The sequence below is a fragment of the Sphaerodactylus townsendi genome, linkage group LG05 (genome assembly GCF_021028975.2).
Source record: "Sphaerodactylus townsendi isolate TG3544 linkage group LG05, MPM_Stown_v2.3, whole genome shotgun sequence".
In the NCBI taxonomy this organism is placed as follows: Eukaryota; Metazoa; Chordata; class Lepidosauria; order Squamata; family Sphaerodactylidae; genus Sphaerodactylus; species Sphaerodactylus townsendi.
The window spans coordinates 87743057-87764456 of NC_059429.1; the positions used below are offsets into that span (position 1 = coordinate 87743057).

At 49.5% G+C, this 21400-nt stretch overlaps 1 protein-coding gene across 1 annotated transcript in view; it reads right to left on the minus strand.

Annotated features, from left to right (window-relative positions):
- Positions 1 to 245: 245 nt before the first annotated feature.
- The window catches only part of SLC41A1 (solute carrier family 41 member 1), a 40809-nt gene continuing 19654 nt past the window's right edge, over positions 246 to 21400 (minus strand). Inside the window, exons 8-11 of the mRNA XM_048497747.1 lie at positions 20426 to 20505; positions 20034 to 20168; positions 18873 to 19021; positions 246 to 3816 (exon numbers count right to left, since the gene is read on the minus strand). Of these exons, the coding sequence (XP_048353704.1) occupies positions 3631 to 3816; positions 18873 to 19021; positions 20034 to 20168; positions 20426 to 20505 (550 nt within the window). The 3' untranslated portion in view covers positions 246 to 3630. The remainder of the gene's footprint in view (positions 3817 to 18872; positions 19022 to 20033; positions 20169 to 20425; positions 20506 to 21400) is intronic.

Consider the following 21400-nt stretch of genomic DNA (forward strand, 5'->3'; position numbering starts at 1 on the left):
AGGCAACACTGACTGAGAAAGTCAAGGGCTTATTATGGAAAAAGTTTTCCACACAGACTAAGATTGGAGGAGTACAGTGGAGTTAGCATCATCAGACTGTGGCATACAAGAAATATGGGAAAACCTTGTATTGGGCAGTGGCAGAAGGAAGGGGGCAGAGTTTGAATACTAATTATAATTTATCAGCAAAATCTTCACCTGTAGGTCAATACTCTTAAACAAAATAAAGAGAACCAGAAACCTTATAAATAAATGTATTCTTTATTTTACCAAATATAATTTATCAGTTGTTGGCATTTGTCAGTTCAGTAATAGTAACTATAAATAATTAAGAATTCTCTTAATAGAAGTGTAAACCAATCATTTTCATTTGCTGCCCAATCTAAATATACATGCATTTGAGTGCAACTGGTGAGAATAAAATTACTCAGAAATAGTTCACACACCCCATCCTTACCCCACCCCCACCATACTGCAGACAAAAAAAATTAGGGATATCACCCAAGCAGCTCTAAACACTCAGCTTAAGAACCTTGGGCTAAATCTTGTGAATAATACCAGGAGATGGAAACACTTTCATGAGATGCACAGTCACACATACAATAAGTAGGAAAAAAACTAATGCAACAGAAAACTTGCATGAAGTTCCATATAGATACCATGAGCTTGTATGTCAGGAAGGTAAACATTTAAGATAAATCCAGCACAACCTGGTGAGACATACAAAGCTCATTTTAGATGTTCAGGAGGCCTGAATTCAGACAAAACGTTTCAAGTTATATTGTAAAGATTCATCCTAGAGCAAACCTAAATACTTCCAAGGTTCATGTGGCTGAAGGAGACCTTTGGCTACTCTTGTGGTTAGACTTCAGCAGTTAGTGTCAGAAGTAAGACAACAATGACATTGTCATCCACATTACTGGTATCATCTTGTAATGGAAGGATCATCCTATAAACATGTTTCCACAGCAGTCACACAAATTTCCTTTTGGGGCATATTAAGAAAAAACTGGAATGTACAGACCACAGTCTAAAAAGGCCTACGGAACTGACAGGAATACTCTGAAGTAATTAGTCACAGTTGTCCAACTGAGCTGCTGCCATGTTGTTTAGGTGCCAACTGCCTTTCAGTGCTATCATTTTAATCAAGCCTTTGGAATATCAAGAATATTGCCAAAGGCTCAATTCCTGAACCCATAACACATGGAAAATCCTTATTATGATGCATCTGGTACAGAGGCTGAACCAAAGTACTTACTATTGGCAACCATGTCCTTACTGATCAAGGTAGGGCCAGCCAGCATTCTGAAAGCAGTATGCAATTAATATAAAATTGTGCTAGGACCTGTTTAGAGCCCCCAATCAAATCTGGGACCCTGGCTTTTACAGAGACCTACAACTCTGGATACAAATACAATCACCTCCTCCCTCAACTTTATTTGGGGAAGAATCACATAAGTAATCATGTGATATGCCACTAACAGTGCAGATAGGAAATGTAGTGAGCCTTAGAAAAGGTAGGAATGACTTACAGCCAATTAAAATTCCAACATCCTTAGATTTACATCATTAAATATGAAACAATATTCAGTACAACAAATTTCCTCCCTACAAGGATATTGTTTTTAATAACTCTTCATTACTCTGGTGAAGGAAAACTAACCCCTTTCACACATTTCATGCAAGTTACTGCTATTTTGGCGGTTTATACTAATGCATACTGAACTGCTCATAAACTGTTCCATGTGCACAACAGCACAGAGATAGGACTCAGAAATCAACAGATCAGCATTCTACAAAAAAGGTGCCCCCCCTCCAAAGACATTCTTGCCGATGAAATTAGATCTGTGTGACCCATTCTCCAGTTTATGATTGCCCCAGTGGTAGGCTACTTGCTGAACACCACAGTGAACCCAAAACCTGCAGTGTTTGATAAAGGTTCCCACTATTCAGACCAACTGAAGATGACATTTCCCCAATAAAGCATCCCACAAGTATTGTGTCAGTTTTTGGCCAGATACCCAATAAGTCAAATGTACTTATACAGACATAAAATAGATCAAACACTATATGAGATCCAAATGTCTCTCAGATGTACTATAACATGTTAACGTAAAAAAGAAAGAAAGATGGCATAGTGCAAAGGCAAGAAACATGGCCAGTAAATGTTAGTATTTACGAAGTGATTTCTCAGAAAAGGGGATGTGTATATTTCGCAGGGCACTGTAGGTAGAAACCCATAACATTGACCTAATGTATACAAATCCTTACCTCACGAGTGAAGAGCTTTCAACCATGAATGTGTATGAAGGCTTTTGCTACAAAACAACTGCCCTATGATATACTGGAAGTAATGATAGATTAGAGCGAAGCCAAAGATCTAATGTATGGAGTTTTATACAGACGCAGTAATCTTGTACCAAGTTCCCTATATGTTAGTACATGCAAAGAATCTTCAGTTCAGTACAAGCATGGTACAGCACCAGAAATTTAGACTTCTCTGACTACCAGGCATCCAAGATACCAACAGTATTCCAATCCAATTAGCTCATGGCTATGCACATCATGTGGACCATATACAATGCAGCCAAGGAGGCTACAGTTCAAAAAAGCAGCAGATGAGTAAGCATCTGGGATACATAATTTGCTGTGTAAACTAGTGAAAATCTAACCTTTAAAAATTGAAATGGGCAGTTGGAGGTAAACTGTACCCAATCTGCTTATGTTTAATGTTTTCCACTGAGTAATGGCATGATACCATGGAAAATGACATGACCTCAGCCTTCTCAGGAGGCTGCTGTTTGATTAGAAAATCTATGATTGTCATGAACAATGACCAGTTTTGAAGAGTTGGATATTGGATAAATAAGTATTCTAGAGCTGAGCTTTCATGGTCTTATTAGCAGATTTGGAATGGCTGGTAGTAGGGAGACATATTGCAGGTTAACTCAATCTCCATTCAAGTTCTTATTCATCAACAAGGGGAATGATATAATACACTACAGCAAACTCCAGTTCTGCTATCCACCGACAGCAAATAGCCAGATTTCACAGCCATGAAGATTGGGGCTTATGGCCAAATGAGAGAATATTAGTGCAAACAAGCGACAGTTGAAATGCAGTAAGTATGTAATAACCACAAACCGCTTAATCAGTTTTCAGAACACTGCTGTAAGGTGAAGAACTCTTGCCCCAGCTTAATAACAAAATAAACCTGAATTGCATCTCAAACATTTAAAAGAACATCGACAAAAAAAGTGACTGTTTACTTCTAGTGTCTCATGTGGGTGCAAAATGAGGGAAGTGGGGTTTCTTTAAAATCTGAATTGTTGATCCATTTTCTACTATATTCTACTAGTTTAGACATTAATTATGAAATTGCACTTGGTGATTGTCTTTACACTTTTTTGTTTTGCCCTTCTTAAAACTATTTGTCCTGTACAAACTTGGCTTGAAATATAAACCACATAAAATTCCCATTGAAAATAATGAGAATCCAGTATCAAAGTTGAAGTCCCAAAGAGAGACAAAGGGTGGCAGCAAGGCCTGGAAGGGTGAGGGGTGGAGATGGGAGAATGTCACTGAAGGAGAAGAGCTAGGGAGTGGGGGGGAAGTCAAGGAAGGGTGCTTCTAATCTCCCACATCTGTGTCCCGGTCTCCAATGAGCCAGAGGATATGGAAGCTGAGGGCCAAAAAACCTGTCCCAAGCAAGTCACCCAGCGCTGTCAAGTAAGGAATTGAAAAGTTGTCCGGATCCAGGCCTCTGCCCCACATCCAGTGGACCATCCAGTCAGCAATGTAGAGAAGGATGAAAACCTGGAAGACAAAAGCACAGTGGTCACATTAGCCACAGATCTAGACATTATGGCAGATTTACTCAGCCTTTACATTTTATGAACCATCAGTATCTATGGCCAATTTATGGTTTCACACACACTGGTCACTCTGCAATTTAATTGGGCTGGACACAAGCACTATTGTGCAGCGAGGGTGGGGTTGACAGACAGACCTGGAGGGTAAAATCCATACTTCAAATTACAGAGTAATTTGGTAATCAATGGTAAACAATTAGTTGGTACATGCCAGCTGCTGCTCCTGCTTCTGAACCCATCCCCTTCACCATATGAACTTATTAATCAGCATGGCAGATAATGAAGAAGAATTGGTTTTTATACCCCGCCCCAATTTCTCTACCTTTAAGGAGTCTCAAGGTGGCTTACAAACTCCTTCGCTTCCCCTCCCCTCCCCACAACAGACATCTTGAGAAATGGGTGGGGCTGAGTGAGCTCTGAGAGAACCATGACTCGTCCAAGGTCACCCAGCAGACTTCATGTGGAGGAGTGACGAGTCAAACCCCATTCTCCAGATTAGAGTCCGTTGTTCATGTTCCCTAGGTTAGAGTTGACCACTCTTTACTACACCACACAATGCTGCACCTCAGTGACAGTCCCCTGAACAAATTAATCACCCACCCTGCTGATATGACCTTTCTTGTTGATCCCTCTTGTTTGAAGGCAGGAGATAGATAGAAAAAGAAGAGGAGAGGAGGAAAGGAGCCAAGGCAGCCACTGGCTTCCTCACTCACTTTATGGCTGCAGCTGTTGACCTACAGCAGGAGTTGTTTTTCTCCGTACTCCACAAGCAATGTGTGAGTGCATTCATGTGCAAGCACACACACAAAGTATTTCGTCAACAGAAGCACTACGTTTTCAGAAGAGAGGTTTTACTGGGTGGTCAGGAAGCTATGCATCTCTCACGAGCAGCACTGCAGGCACCAGCTACTAAGGGCTCTACTAAGGACTATGACTCTCCCAGAGCCACCGTCCCTACTGCACTCTCTACTGGAACAGAAGCTCTCTCTGATGGGCCTCTTCCCACATTCTGAATGCTGCTTTCTCGGCATTTACATTTAAAGATAAGATTGCTAGCCAGTCAAAACTCCTTTCCATCTTCTCAAATGCCTGTGAACCTGGCAGGAGGGTCTACTCTAACCTATATTTAGCAACTGTATTTCTTTTCCTGATGACTCATTTCCACCAGCTTCACTTCAGCTCTACCCCTGCTCAACACACACACACACAGACAGAGGAATGGCTACTTCAACAAACATTGAATAGGAAGCCAGAGTTTGTAGGAAGCTCCCCTCCCACACTGTTTGCCTAGATCCCTCAGCAAACAGCTGAGAATAATCAGCATCTCCAGAATTCTTTGCAAAATGACTCCCACTCCATCATTCATTCTACCCAACTGGTCTCTTTTGATTTTTGGGTTTGTAGCTGGGCAAGATTAAGGCTTGGTCAAAGTGGGGAGGAAAATCAAAAGAGACACCAGCTACCTCATCTTCCTGCAGACGGACCTCCACAGCCATGCTACCATCCCTGTGCCCCTCTGTAGCTATGCAGAAGAGGCAGGGGCTGAAAGGAAAAAGGGAAGCACAGCCAAGTAATGTGGTTGCTGGGGCAGGCATTTGCTTGGCTGCAATCCACGTTGAAACAAAAGAATCGCAGATAGTGCAACCCTTGAAAGACCCAGGGAGGTGGGGGGAGCACAGGTTCGGCTCACGTTAGGAGCAGGATCCATGCAATGTTCCCCCACCAACACGGGTTTTATACCATGGTTAGCCTGCGATTATTGGTCCGTGTGGAAGGGCCCCTAGAAAGTGATTAATTGTATATGCAAACGTCTATGCCAAGTATTTGGACTAACCTGCAAAACTGAGTCAACTGAAAGCCCAAGTGACAGATGACACAGTAGATTTTACAGTAATATCACAATGGCAATGACTATAGTGAGTATTTCTTCAGGATATCCCAAAGTCTCATTTAACTATGCTTTTTCAAACGTTTTGTGCCCTGCTTTCAATTTCACATATTTGGAAATTGTTTAACCTATGCTAACTTCTTTTGAATTCCTAACTTTTTTCTTCCTGTCTCAACTGATGTATGGCAAGCCCTGATGGGGTTTTCAAGGCAAGAGATGTTTAAGGTGGTTTGTCACTGCCTATCTCTGTGTCACAACCCTGGTATTTCTTGGAGGTCACACATCTGAATACTTGCTGGAGTTGACCATGCTTAGCTTCTGTGATCTGACAAGATCAGGCTAGCCTGGCCTATCCAGATCAGGTCGACTGAACATATTTTCCTTATAACAGCAGAGGGTTAGATTGCCAGTGTAGGTGGAGAGGTACTTATCTATAGTCACCATTACTTCAGTAACTGACAAGTAAGATCTGCCTTGCAAACCCTGCCCTCTGTGCCACTGCCTTCAGAGGTGAGTTGGATGGCAACCACAAAATAACTTTTTCAGTCGTGCCACCTTCCCTGTGGAATGCCCTTCCCCTTGAAACTCATCTAGCCATTAAGTTGCTTTCTTGTAAGAGCCAGGCCAAAGTGTTTTTTATTCACACCAACCTTTAATCAAGGTCTTTAAAAATGCTGGAGTCAAAACCCAAACTTATTAAAAAGGGAAGTTTGAATTTTATAAGATTTACATGACCAATTGGAAGAAATATTTAAAATTAAACCCTATCATTTCCTATTCAACAGGATGTCAAAATTTTCTATAGTGCTAAATAACACAGAAAATAGTTTCAAAATTGGGACAGCAACAGCTGTCAACATGGAATTGAAAATCCTAGTGCGAGATGGACACTATTCAAAGAAAAGGGACATCACAAGGTAGTCCTACAAAAGAGCTACTTGTAGTGATGCAATTGCTGACCTGCAGTAGCACTGTAGAACGTTAGACTAACGACCTAATGGCTTTGCTGGTCGCACTGCACTCTTACCTCTCATCCCCCCCCATGAGTCACGGGTCAAGGAACTGTTTGGCTCACCTCAGACCGGGCGTAGGGACAATGGTCTTGCCCCAGGGTGAGGGATAGCTCAGACGCTATTACGCCCTTCCTCCAAGACAACAGAAGGGCTAGATGAGATCATGCATCACATGATGATCTCCTAATTCTCCGGGCCTCCGAACTCCCCCCCCCGGTCCCTCCCTCCTACACGCCTCTCATAGAATAATACAAAAGGTGCCAGGGAACCGGCAGGACGGGAGATCATGAACATCGACCTCCTCGGCTCCGGGCTGCTGGCTTATCTCCACCAGATGTTATCTCCTGCCTCGCCTCGCTCTACGCTTGACCACGCGGGTCGACTCAAGCAAGCTGGTGTCAAACCCGGGAATCCTCGAACCTCCACCCTGCTACTCACTGGCTTGGGAAGGGCTGCTGATACCAAGTCCGGCTGGATCGGCGCATCCAGGGACCACTGCTGGTATCATCAGCTTGTCCCTCTGGACTCATGATTCCAGACACACGCCCTAGGGACACTCTCTCGTCCGGAATGGAACACCAGAGTATGGGAGTTGCAGCAGGGCTTGGTGACAAGCATCGCTGATCTAACTGGAAAGCGTTTAGCTGCAGGGTCCCTGTGAAGAGAAGGGGAGCTGGCGAAATTGGTTGGAGAGGAGATTGAAGCTCAGTGTCCATGGTACCCAGAGAGGGGGGACATTGGAATCTTAAGGACTGGGAAAACATCGGGCGACTCTTCAAGACAGAGCCTTGTGCGCCATGTCGCTGCTACTGACGTGAGACAATTGCTTTGTCACATCAGCCTGCAGACCTATGGCTCCCTTGCTGTAGGTAATGCCTCCTTTCACATCTTTCACCTTCAATTTCAACCCCGAATTTTCTTATCCGCCAAATTGGACGCCTGTCCTCCTTCTGCCCCTCGCCTCCTTCACTCCACTCCGGTCTCAAGCTCAGCCTCCCTGGCTCTTCATTTTCTGGCCACTGCACTCCTCCGGGCTAGCCAATGAATGGCGCTGGTTTCAAAACTTCTAGAGCCGTATTAGCCACGATCTGCAGAAGAAAGAAACCCTGACGGAAGACCTATGCCGAGATTCTTGCATTGTGCCCTCATCTAATTTCACAGATAATGGGGAGGGTGGCGCCATTCAACGGGTTGTCGGTAGGCAATCACTCTTTGCTATAACATTCCTACTGAGTTCGCAGAAAGCTGCATGCGGGACGGAGTCACTAGCCTCACGTGGAGAGAGGCATGTTGAGGCTATCGCAAGGAACCACCCAATGGTTCCAGACGACTGGAAGACCACCTTCGTGATGCTCCCTGAGCTCTCAGACAATTTGTGGTCTGGGAAAGCGAAGTCTGGCCAGCAGTGCTTCAACAGAGTAGCCACTCTGGCGGCGCCTACACCAAGACAGCTTTACGGCTTCATGCTTTCGCCAACCCAACGTATCAGATTAACGGCTCTGAGGCCACTCCTTACGGTCGCCTCTGAGGCTTCTATAAGGTATTTGTCAAGGTCCCTAACGCTGCCAGCCAACTCCAGAGTTTCCTCCCATCCAAGTAAAACCCCAAGAGCCCTATGCCGAAGTCAGAACAGGCCCGTGGAAGCGCCAAGAGGCAGGTAGATAGCTAGGGAGGCTCAAAACGAAGCCTCTGGCGCTTCGCAAAGAGAACAACGCCTAATGGAGTGCCGCGAGGGCATCACGGCCTGGGCAAAATCCTGAACTGGGCTTCCCATGCTTAAGGTTTGCCAGGGACATCGATCCTCCGGCTTCACTGTTGGCCTCTCGCAGCACTCTCCACCGGGCGGGAGGCAGCCTCAGGATGACTGCTTTAACTGCGGGTGAGACCTGGCACTTCCGGCGGGAGTGTAGCAGTCTGGGGGGGCTCTACAACCCTTCGAAGGGAGGAGGGTCCCTCAGGAGGGAGAAGGGCCACCTAAGACCCGGGTGCCCACGCTGTTGCAAAGGTTTCCACTGGAGAAAAACCACTGTCTGCCGGGAAACTCTCACTCGGGCGCCTCCCCAGCCCAGGACCAAGGAGGAGAGTACTAGAGCAGACCTAAACGCCAAGGCCCCTGCCAAACCACCCCTCTCGTGGCATCTCAGCCGCATGCACCCAGCCCATCTCCCTTTAAGTTCCCCACGCAGGTTCTTGTGGTCAGCCCAACCCAGTATGACGCAGTCCCATCCCTACCGGGACTATTGGGCTGGTGCTGCCAGGCTCCTCTGGCTGAACAGGGGACTGTCTATCGCCCCTGAGTGATCGAATTCCACGCACTAAGGGACCCATCCATCTCCAGGTCTGGACAAACATCCTACAGAGTTACCTGTCGAGCCGGGGCTAAGGCCAGTTGATTCTTCTGTCTCTATGCTGCTCCGCCGACCCAATAAAGGCTAATGGTGCCCCAGTAGCCAACATGGCGCAGGCGCCTACACCACCGTCAAGAGCGGTGGAGACGTTTATCGAGCTCCCAGCCTCATACCTGAGCTCGCCATAGAAGGATGTAAGTTCAAGGGCTCTGGTGGACACCGGGCGCTGATGTTACTGTCATCAGAGCAGCCGAAAGTGGGTCTCACCAGTGGCCGAATCGGGGAGGCTTGCCCGCACATCTGGGGGTGGAGACAAAATCATGATCGGAGATCCGGTCACACGGGTCAACAGGCCCAGGACTCGGAAGGGTAGTCGATAGGTCCTACCGCATCGCTTTTAGACATCCATGTCAATCTCTGGGAAGAGACCTCTAAGGAGTCAGGGTTAAACGACTTGGTCTGGGATGGTAAAGTCACACAGATCATTTATCCCACTGTACTCCAAATTACCTCCCACTTCAGAAGAAACTGCTTCCCCTCCCTCCCTCCCTCTCTCCTTCTGTTTTTCGACTATAGAGGCGCGGGAGGGCCATTGGCTGACTACTAGCCCTCCCTTGATTAGAATTGGGCCCGCCCTGCACCGCAGTACTGCCAGGACAGGCCCCAACTTAAGGCTGCTGTAAACACAGATCCACTCATGATTTGCAGTGGTGTCACAAAGGCAGGGCAGCTGTGGCTGAACTCACTTTGTAGGCTGGCCGGCCTCTTAAGGGAGCGGCCCCGGGCGGACGGCAATCCCCCAAGATAATCTGACTGCAATTCTTAGCACCATCCAGCTTCCTGCATTAGCCACCAAGGTCACTGTAAGTGCAACTCCCTTTGCAAAGAACCCCCCCTTTCCCTTCTTGTGTGTGCAGGGACATTTCCAATTGCCTGGATCGCCTATCTCCGGATACACCCATCCCCCCAGAAAGATGCTTCCAAAAACCCCCTTTGTGTTGCTAATTAAGCATGCATACCCACAACTCTAGGACCTCACTTGTTCCTCCCTCGAGGCTCGGACCCCTCAGCCTTGACGCACTCTGATGACGCCTAGCCACTCCCACCAGGGTCGGCCAATTCTCCCTGCCCCTCCCCTGTCAAACAACCAAAGAAAGAGGAGTAGGCGTGTCCCCAGGAGGGGATTTCAGCCAGCAACCTTCACAGGCTGCAAACAAGCCTTTCCTTCTTATATTAAATTCTAAACACTAAACTCGATCCCGACCTCCGCCATCCATTTAGAACTGAGTTTGGCGGGACCTGCCCCCCCCCCTGCAACCTGGGAAAAGGGGTGTGTTTCAGTCCCTCTTCCTACAGGTCCCTGTGGTGGACTCCTCGGGACTGGCCATGACAGGGCCAACCCATGGAATGGCTTCTTGTGAGGAAACCAACCCCATCCCGGAGATGGAACACATCTCTAGGAGTATCCCACCAGCCATCTCAACAGGAACTGCCGCCAATGCCCAAAGACCAATGACCTGGGAGACGCTACATGACCACCAGCTAAGCTCTAGAGCTGCCAGCAAGACCACCCCAGACACCCGAGAACCTCTGGAGCCTCTTTATGTATCACCGCCAACCTCGGCGGCCACCGCCCTGCCTTGCTCTGCTGCCTCCCGCCGCATGGCGATCGCCACCCCTGACGAAGCCACCAGACCAACATCTGGGAGCAGTTTGCTGCCGCTGCCAACGCCTCATCCCTTCTGCCTGGGCCAGTACCTAGGAGTCGGGAGCCTGCTAAGCTCCTGCCTGTTCTGCCTGCAGTTTCCGGAGACTTCCTAGCTGGGAGTCTGCTGCCCCTTCAAGGAATGCCTCATCCAGTCAGGGTACTCTATGAGCTACTGACCAAATCTGTCGCCCAAACCCTCCCGGCTGGCGCCTCCCTTGTCACCAAGACTGTCGCTAACCACTGCATCTAACACTCCGCGCTCAAGGCCACCGGGCGCAGCTGCTGGGAACCGAATTCGGCTCCATTCATCGGCTCGGCCAGTTGGAACTGCACACACACGGAGGGACATTCCCCCCATGTTCAAAACATCCCGTCTCCCTAGGCTGGTTCTGGACTCATGGGAGAGAACGCTAATTATATTCCTCACCACTCTCTGCCGAACTTTGTTGCTCCTTAGTCAGCTTCACACTATCGCCCCCACTCCCAGGCTCCACCTCCGAGTCTGGACGCTGCCACAGCCACCAAGACCGCTTCTGCCTCGACCCTCCTGTCGAGCGACAAGGTCGCCTCTCTCCAAGCGGAGTTCGCCTCCCCTGCAACTTCCCCCAGTGGGAGTCCCCCGACTCGCCTTTACAATGCTAAGACCTGGCCTGTGCCTCCTATGGTCCATCAACTCTCTACCTCCACCGCCTGGATGCCCTGGCCTCCGAAAGCAGCAGGAACTTCGCCAAGCCGCACCCTAGACAATCGTGTCGCCAGCTGATTACTTGTTGTTATTACATCACCAAGGTTGTGAGAATGTGCTATACATGTGTTGTTTTTTAATCTTTTCTGATAATTCTCAATTGATCTATACAAGGAAAAGTAATGTGAGCTGTGAAGTTGTATCTAATCTGAAGTATGATGTTTTGCTCCCATTGGTGGTCAGCCCTCTGAGCTAGCCGGGAGGATGGTTGAGTGCTATTGTACAGCCTGCATTGGTTTACCCAGCTCCTGCTATCGGATCTTGTTTCTGCTCTAAATGGCGCGGTCTTTACCATTGTCTGTAACGTGTAAGAAGCTCCCTCAATTTCCTACCCTGCAGCCAAGTTCTACTGTTACACAAGAAGCCATTGTTTAATTCAGATGGCGAGGAGACATTCCTTTAAATCGCCTCTTTACATTTCGGGTCCCCCCTTTCTAAAATAAAAAAGGAGGAGATGATGCTGACTCCAGCAGCACCGTGGTAGAAACGTTGGGGACGCCTTAAGCGGACCTACGGCCTTGTTGGCTTGAATGCAGCCACCGCACCCCCACTCCTCATCCCCCCATGAGTCACGGGTCATGAACTGCCTGGCTCAATCACTGGGCTATGCCAGGGACAATGGTCTTGCCCCCAGGTGAGGATTAGGCTCCAGACGCTTACGCTTCCTCTCCGCGACGTAGCCAGATGAGATCATGCATCACATGATGATCTCCTCGACTCCTCCAGCTTCTCTCTCTCGAACTCCCCCCGGTCCTCCCTCCTACACGCCCCGATAGGAGCCTAACATTAAAGGGTGCCAGGAACCGGCAGACCGGGAGACTTCATGAACACGGACCTCCGGGTCTCCCCGCTGCTGGCGATCTCCACTCAGATGTTATCTCCGCGTCTCGTCTCGTTCTTACGCTTGACCATTAGATTGACTACAAGCTGGTGCGGGAAACCGAATCTCGAACCTCCACCCTGCTCACGTGGCGCAAGGAAGGGCAGCGTGCGAAGTCGGCTGGGTCGAGCATCCAGGGACCACGTTTCGGTATGCGCCTGTCCTCTGGATCGGCATCCAGAACGCAGCGTCCTAGGACACTCTCTGCGTCGGCGGAACACGGTGAGTATGGGGAGCTTGCAAAAGCAGGGCGCGACGGCTGCGGTTAATGAACTGGCGTTGAAATCGCGGCAGGAGTCCCGTAAAGAAGGGAGCTGCGCCAGTGGTTGAAGATTGAAGCTCGAGTGTCCATGGTGCCGGGGGGGGGGACGGTGAATCTTAAGGACTGGAAAACATCGCGCTCTTCGCTGCAGAGCCTTGATAGCGCCGGTAAACTTCTTACTGGCGTGGAGACAATGTTTTGTAAAAGCCATCAGCCTGAACCTATGGCTCCCTTGCTGTAGGCAGCCCTCCTTCGATCTTTTCACCTTCAATTTCAACCCGAATTTTCTCTATCCGCTTCGGTGGGCCTGTCCTCCTTCTGCCCCTGGCTCCTTCACTTTGAATTCAAACTCTCCGGCCAGCGCCCCTCCCTGCTCCGCCTTCATTTTCGAAGCCACTGCACCTCCGTCAGCGCCCGTAATGGCGGGTTTCAAACTCGCCAGGCGGTAGCCGATCTGCAGAAGAAGCCCTGGCGGAGAGCGATGCCGAATTCTTGCATTGTGCCCGTCCACTTCACAGATACTACGAGGGAGGGTAGGCGTCGATACCGGCCGGGTTGTCAGTGCAGCCCCGCCAGCTATAGCATCCTCACTGAGCTCCATAAGCGTCGCGGGGCGTAGGAGTCACTAGCCCCTGCATTGAGGCATGCTGGAGGCTATCGCAAGGAACCACCCTAATGGTTCCAGGCGACTGGAAGACCACCGCTGCATGCTCTGAGCCCGCTGGTGTGGTCTGGGAAGCGAGTTCAGCCAGCAGTGCTTCAACAGAGCAGCCACCTCTGGTACCACGCCGCGCAACTGCGGCTTCGATGCTTTCGTAACCCAGATCAGGTGCAATGCCTGCCTGAGGCCACCCTTCACGGTTAAGCCTCTGGTCGCTATAAGGCATTTGTCAAGGTCCCCAGCAGCCGACCCAGCCAACCCAGAGTTTCTCCTCCATCCGGCAAAAAACCCCAAAGCCCTATGCGAGTTTGTGAACAGGCTCCAGGAGGCGCTCGAGGCAGGTAGATGGCGAGGAGGGCCAAAGCAGGCTCCTCGTAAAGCAGCAAGAGCGCCTCCCGCAGTGCAGGGGCAATCACGCGGGCCTGGGCAAAATCCTGAGCCTGGCCGACATGCTTAGGGCTTGCCGGGACGCCGGATCCTCGCCCCACCAAGCTGGCCTCACCGCGCCTTTACTCCACCGGCGAGGAGGCAGCCTCAGGATGACTGCTTTAACTGCGGCAGACCGGGCACTTCGAAGGGAGTGTAGGCAGCCGGTGGGGGGGGCCTACAACCCCTGGAGGAGGGTCACCCCAGGAGGAGAGGCCACCTAGACCCGGTGCCGCGTTGCGAGAAAGGCTTCCACTGGAAGCTTGACTGCCCGTCGGGAAGCTCGCCGAGTCTCCCCAACCAGGACCAAGGAGGAAGTACTAGAGCAGACCCCAAGCGCAGGCCCCTGCCAAAACCTACCTTCTAAGTGGCATCTGGCTCGCATGCACCCAGCCCATCGCTAAGTTCCCCGAGGTTCTTGTCGCCCCAACCCAGTATAGCCGAGCCCATCTACGGGACTATTGGGCTGGTGCTGCCAAGAGCCTCTGCCGCTGAACAGGGACATTCATACGTCCAGTGTCGACTCCTTTCCAAGGACCCATCCATCTCCAGGTCTGGACAAACATCCCCACAGGAGTTGCTGCGGAGCCAGCTGCGCTCAGCTGATTCTCTTATACATAAGCTGCCGCTGCCCGACCCAATAAGGCCTCTGAGCTAGCAGCCAACATGGGCGCCAGCCTACACCACCGTCGCAGCGGTGGGGCATGCTCGGGAGCTCCACACCCATACCTGGGCTTCGCCATAGAAAGGATGTAAGTTCAAAGGGGCCTGGTGGACACGGCTGATGTTATTGTCATCAGAGCGAGTGGCGACCAGTGGCGACGAGGCTACCCGCGCATCTGGGGTGGGGGGGGGGCAAACCCGGCGAGGAGCGGGCATCCGCCGGCTCACGGTCAACAGCCCAGGACTCGGCGGCGGCTCACAGTCCACGCCCATCGTTTTTAGACATCCCATGGCCAATCTCTGGGGAAGACCTCATGAGTCAGGTTAAGCGACTCTGGTCTGGGATGGGTAAAAGGCGTGCAGAATCATTTATCCCCAATCGTCTGCCTTCGAAATTACCTCCCACTAATTTCCGTAGAAAACTGTTTCCCTCTCCCCTCCTCCTCTCCTTCCTGTTTTTTTCGGCCAGTAGAGGCGGGAGGGCCAATTAACTGACTAGCCCTCCTGGATTAAAATCTGGGCCCGTCCTGGTACGCAGTACTGCCAGGACAGGCCCAATAGGGAGTTGCTGCAAACACAGATCCACTCATGATTTGGGTGGGTGGTGTTTGCCAATAGGAGCAGCTGTATGAACTCAGCTTACGGGCCCAGCTTTCGGCGGCAGCCCTTAAGGCCCGGTCTCGTGGGGCGGCAATCCCCAAGATAATTCGATCAAAATTTTTTAGCACCATCCAGCACCACCATTAGCCACCAGGTCACGGTAAAAGTGCAACTCCCTTGCAAAAAAGAACCCCTCTTTTCCTTTTGATAAGGAATTGCGCCTCTAATTGCCTGATCGCTTCGTTCGGATACCCCATCCCCCCAGAAAGATGCTTCCAAAAGCCCGCTGTTGCTAATTAAGCATGCATACCCACAATCCCCAGGACCCGCCTGTTCCCTCCCCTCGGTTTCGGACCCTGGCCTTGGCCTTTTCCCTGATGACGCTCTGAAGCCAATTCCCACCAGGGTCGCCTACCTCCTGCCCTCCCTGTCAAACAACTAAAAAGGGGTAGAAGGCCCCCCCAGGAGGATTGCATTAAAAGCAGCCTTCACAGGCTGCAAAACAAATAACGCCTTCTTATATTAAATTCTAAACACTAAGCTTCGATCGATCTCCCATATCCCGCTCTGGGAACTGAGCCTGGCGGACCGGCCCGTAACCTGGGAAAAGGGGTGTGAACGATCCCTCTTCCTACAGGTCCTGTGGACTCGATTAAGCCATGACAGGCCAGCCCATGGAATGGCCAGGAGAAACCAACCCCATCCGGAGATGGAAACACACATCTCTCTAGAGGATCCGCTTAGCGATCTCAACAGGAGCGCCCGTGCATGAAAATGCCCAAAGACCGAATGACCTGGGGAGGCGTCAAGGCGACCACCAGCCAAACCCTAGAGCTGCTGCGTAGCAAGACCACTGAGACACCGAGAACCTCTGAGCGGCTCTCTTTGCGATCATCACACATGACTTCGGCCACCGTCCTTTGCCTGCGTTTCTGCTGCCTCCTGCCGATGGAAGCGTCGGCCACCCCTGACGAGCTTCCACCCAGACCAGCATCTGGGAGCAGTTTGCTGCGGCTGCCAGCGTCTCATCCTTCTGCGCAGGCCGAAGTACCTAGGAGTGGGAACTGCTAAGCTTATATACCTGCTCCCGTCGGCCTGCAAAGCGCCGGAGACTTCCTAAGCCGGAGTTCTGGCTAAAGCCTTCATGAATGCCTCATCCATCAGGTACTCTATGGTGCCGACTGGGGACCTGTCGTCCAAACCCTCCCGGCTGGCGCTCCCCTTGTCACCAAGACTGTGGTCGCTAACCCGCGAATCTAACACCTAGCCAGCGTCACGGCGCCAATAGCGCCGGGAACAGGCCAGCGGGCCCATTCATCGGCTCGGCGGTTGGAACTGCACACACACACGGAGGGACGGTATTCCCCTATGTTTACCGAAAACATCATAGCTCACGGGGCTGGTTCTGGACTTCTTGAGGAGAGAAGCGCTTCAATTATATTCGCCCGACTCTCTCTGCGGAACTCTTTGTTGCCTCAATTAGCCTTCACCATCGTCCTACCCCCAGGCTCCACCTCACAGGAGCCAGTTGCCGCCTTCCCGCGCAGCTCTGCGCTGGGCCCCTCGCAGCCGGAGCGTAGCGCCGTCGCCCTCTCCGGAGTTAGTCTCCCTACCATAGCTTCCTAGTGGGAGTCCCGGTTCATATCTTACAATGCTAAGAACTATCGTGGCCGGCTGGCGCACCATTGCCCTTCGAAGTCCATCAACTTCTACCTCCACGGCTCTGGGATGCCCTGGCCTCCGAGGAGCAGCAGGAACTTCGTCTGGCGACCCTGGTGTCCCGTGGCAGCTATTGATTACTTGTTGGTTATTACATCACCAAGGTTGTGAGAATGTACATAATATGTGTTGTTTTAATCTTTCTGATAATTCTCAATTGAGTTCATATGAAAGCATGCGTGAGCTGCAAAGTTGTATCTAATCCCCAGGTATGATGTTTTGCCCCATTGGTGGTCAGCCCTCTGGAGCGCTGGCTGCGGGGAGGATGGTTGAGTGCTATTGTACAGCTCTGCATTGAGGTTTAATTATTGTGCCTCGTTATCGGATCTTGTTTAGTTCAGTAAGTGTCTATTATTGCCTGTAGCGTGTGTAAGAAGCCCCTCGAATTTCCCTTACCCCGCAGCCAAGTTCTAATGTTACACAAGCAGCTTGGTCAGCTTGACCGAATGGCCGGAGGAGACAAAGCGTCCCTTTAAGTAAGCCTCCTTAGCATTTTGGTCCCCCCTTTTTTCACAAAATGTAAAAAGGAGGGAGATGTAGTGATACACTGCTGATTAAGCAGCACCGTGGTAGAAACGTTGGGACGCATATTAGCGGACCTCTGACGCCTTGCTGGTAGCGACCGCACCTCTACTCATCCCCCCCATGAGTCACGGGTCGCCAGACTTCCTGGCTCAATCACCGGCGCGCAGGGACAATGGTCTTGCCCCCCAGGTGAGGATTGGAAGCTCCAGACGCAACTACGCTCCTCTCGCCGCGTAGCCAGATGAGATCATGCATCCACGCCGGTGATCTCCTCGACTCTCCCCGCTTCTCCCGCTGAACTCCCCGGTCCTCCCTCCTACGCCCCGATGAGGAATAACAATAAAAGGTGCCAGGAACCCGGCAGGCGGGGGGGAGACTTCGCTAGAACCACGGACCTCCGTCTCCAGCTGCTGGCGATCTCCACTCGGAGGTATCTCGGCGTCTCGTCTGGAACCTTCACGCTTGACCACGTGGAATTCGAGCATCACACTACTAGTTTCTAGAAGATGGTGAAAAATACACTTAAAAATATAGTGAATAACAGATTCTATAACATAGAATGCTGCTGTAATAGGCAACAGAGTATGTTAACTGCAACCATATTGATGTACATATAGCATTACAACAAAGTACAACCATTAGAACACAGGAAAATAGAAGGGTAAAGAAGAGTCAGGAGTTATTTTCTTTAATTAAACATTAATTAAATGTTCCCCCTCCGGCGTGTCACACAGGCCAGGAGACACCCCTGCTGTCCTGCGCGACAACTCTGGAGTCGCAGGGCAGGGGGGCGTGTCCCCTGGCCTGTGCGAAGTGCCGGAAGACTGGAGTGGACGGAAAAGCGTTCGGGAAAGGGGGGGAAATGGTGCCTTCCAACCGCTGCCATTCTCATGGAAGTGGTTGGAAGACGCTGCTTCCGAAAAACCTTGTTCAGGGAGCGAGGTTCGGAAGCAATGTCTTCGCGCCGCTTGGGGGTTGCGAGGCCGGCGCTGCTGCAATGCAGCGGCGGCGGCCGTCCGAACCCCTCCCCAGGGATGCTGTTTTTAGCATCCCTGGGGCGCTCTTTACCGCCTGTGTGGAAAGGACCTTAATGTGGTAGTGACCAGAGTCCATGACACATTATATTGAGGGTTTAGATCACGAGTCAGCTTAATATCACACTAATCCACCATCTTGTAACAGTGTTTCTGCCTTCACCCTGAATGTTACTGCTCTCAGTTGCTACACAAAGAGTTGATTTTAGTTCAGAAACCTTTCAAGCATTCTCTCCTATGGCAGAAGTGTACATGTTAACCCACAAACAATCCAGATTAATGGTCCCTTGCATTAAAGATCACTGGACCAGAAGAGCAATATCCAGCTCTGTTACTTATAAGAAGTTGCCCAGGAAATACTTGCTGAGTTCATTTCAGAAGTACAGGTTTATTTTTCAGACAAAGCATCGCTCATAGGAAGTGGCCGGATTTCTGCTATCAACAAGTAATCAGCATTCCCTCTTGTAGCCAGATCACAGTCACATGATTACAGACAACACAAGCCAGGCAACTGGAGCCAAGACTTACCTGGAGAAGTGCTGCTGTCATGTAGAAAACTATAAAGATTAAGGTGAGTGTTGTGTGGCCACCCTGCATGGAGCTGATGGTGTAAAGGAAAACCAAGTGTCCGGGAACCACCAGGAGAAAAAGCACCCGAGCAGACTGGGAGTTCACATCTGTAGGACACATACAGAGACAGCAGAGGAGTTAACCAGGCACACCAAAGTTCTGAAGGGAAGCAACCCTCCTTCATTGTTCCAGCTTCAGTTCTGCCCATTAGACATATATGTGAGGATTGTATATGCTAGTGGCAAACCTGAAGTCTTGTGTAACATGCAAGATAATGTACTGAACTTTTAATGTTCAAATCCCCACCCATGCTACAGAAGCTTGCTGAATCACCTAGTGCCAGTCACACACTCTCAGCCCTGACCCTGGCTAGTATTTAGATGGGAGACCCCCAAGAACATCAGAGTGGTGACAAAGAGGCAGGCAATGGAAACCCACCTCTGAACATCTCTTGCTTTGAAAACCCTACGTGGTTGCCATAAGTCAACTGTGACTTGATGACAAATTATATATATATATGCAGATCCAAGAAATTTAACACTCCACTTTGTAGAATGATCTAGACCCAACCCCCCACATTACTATAGGAACTAGCAGGAGATTTAATAATGGAAAATTTGAAAATATGCAGGTCTGTTCATGAATTCCTTAATACTAATTAGTAGTTCAAATAGTGCAATATTTGTGATTTACCCTCTCAACCATGCCTAAATGGCTGAGGGTAAATGAGAGAGATGCCTTTATATGCCCAGGTTACTTAGGGATAAACATTCTGTTCATCATACAGCAAAAAAATAGGATCAGCAAAACTTCAAAAAATGAAGCACAGCCAAAACTCTATTTGAAACGACCGCATGAAATTCCTCAAATATGCTCTAGGACAATATCCAAACAAAGAAATATTTGGATTGATTTGCTACAGTGCTTGCATTGCATTACATGCAGCACATGTCCAAGTACTCTAGCTTGCCTAACCAAGAAGTCTCCAGTTAACCACCTCTTCCATGCAGCAGCTCCATCTCAATGTCTTGAGATACTGCAACATAAAATACAGGAGGAAATGGAGAAAGTTCCAAGAACACAGGCTATTGTAACCATTGCTACACATGTTAAAGCTACCTGAACTGAAGAAAGTCCTGCAAGGGCTCGGACACTTGCGCGGAGCCATCTCTGAGGTCTCTCCAGGCATCCCACTCATGTGGAGGTATGTGGAGATGCGGCTAGCCTGGACAGCCACTAGATTGCCACCAACACCTGCAGAAACAGGGAAGCACCAGTACCATTAGGCCACAGAAGTTGTGCCTCTGTGCTAGCTCAGTCCTTTTCCCAAGGACAACAGATGTGCGAGTCCACAGCAGCCACTCATATCCTAACAAAAGAATCTTTGTTGCTGTTGAGACCACAGCAGAACAGTCTCATTAGGAGCTCCCATTTTCTCCATCACATACTATAGGCGAGCTATACAAGATTTGGTTACTGTGGATACTGTTGTTCATAACAAAAGAACTCACCATTGATAACAGGTGTGAAGACTGCCATCCCCACAAAATTTGGATCCGACACAGTTTTACCCAAGATTAAACCTCCAACACTGCAAAAAAGAATTTTTGAAGAGAAAAGAGCTGAGGAAAGAATAGGGACTTAGATGTTTTAGAGGCATCCTCAAAGAGTTACTGCCTTAATTGTATCTACTTAACAGAATTTCTGTTTTCAGTGAAACATTAAATGTAGGTTGGTGATCAAGTCCATTTATTTCATTCAAAACACTCCCTCCCCTCAGTGTACAAAGGGCTTTTTCAGTCTTGGAGGATCAGCCATTTGCAGCCTGTCCCTGGGAAAGGAAATTGAAGAGCAGAGATTACAAAATCCAATTGAGCTCAATTTTGGAATTGACCTGGACAAAATCCAATTGAACTGGATTGAACTGGATCCACCCTTTCTCAGTCTGCTCACTGGACTGCATTCTGTTCCAAGAGACATCTGATAAGCTGTCTGATCTTGCTCAAATCTGAGATGGGATATTTGCACTGGGAGATGAATCCAAGATCCAGGGACACTTCTGAAAACCCAGAAGTTTGCACTGTTGGGCTTAGAGAAGAGATCTGGCACTTAAATCACCAAGTTTTAGGATTGTAAATCCTGCTCGTCACCCCCAGCTCCAGCTGTACTCCTCAGGTTCGGCTGCACTGCGTGCAAACTTTCACAGAAGATCTTGGGAATGGATCTCCAGTAGAGAGCATTCTCTATGAGTAGAGAGCATTCTCTCAACTGACAGAACTGCAGGAATCTGTTTTGAAGAGGCCATTGTAGGAGACAGATTTGTGTGAATGACTGATGTGGCAGAAGCAGCTGTCTCCAATCTAAACATGGCCCAATCAACATGAATTCTATGCACCATCTTCCTTTCAGGCAATTGCCTTTTCTGCCATATGCCATTTTGGGCAGAATGATTTTGATTCCTTGATTTCTGCTTAACAGCTGATGAG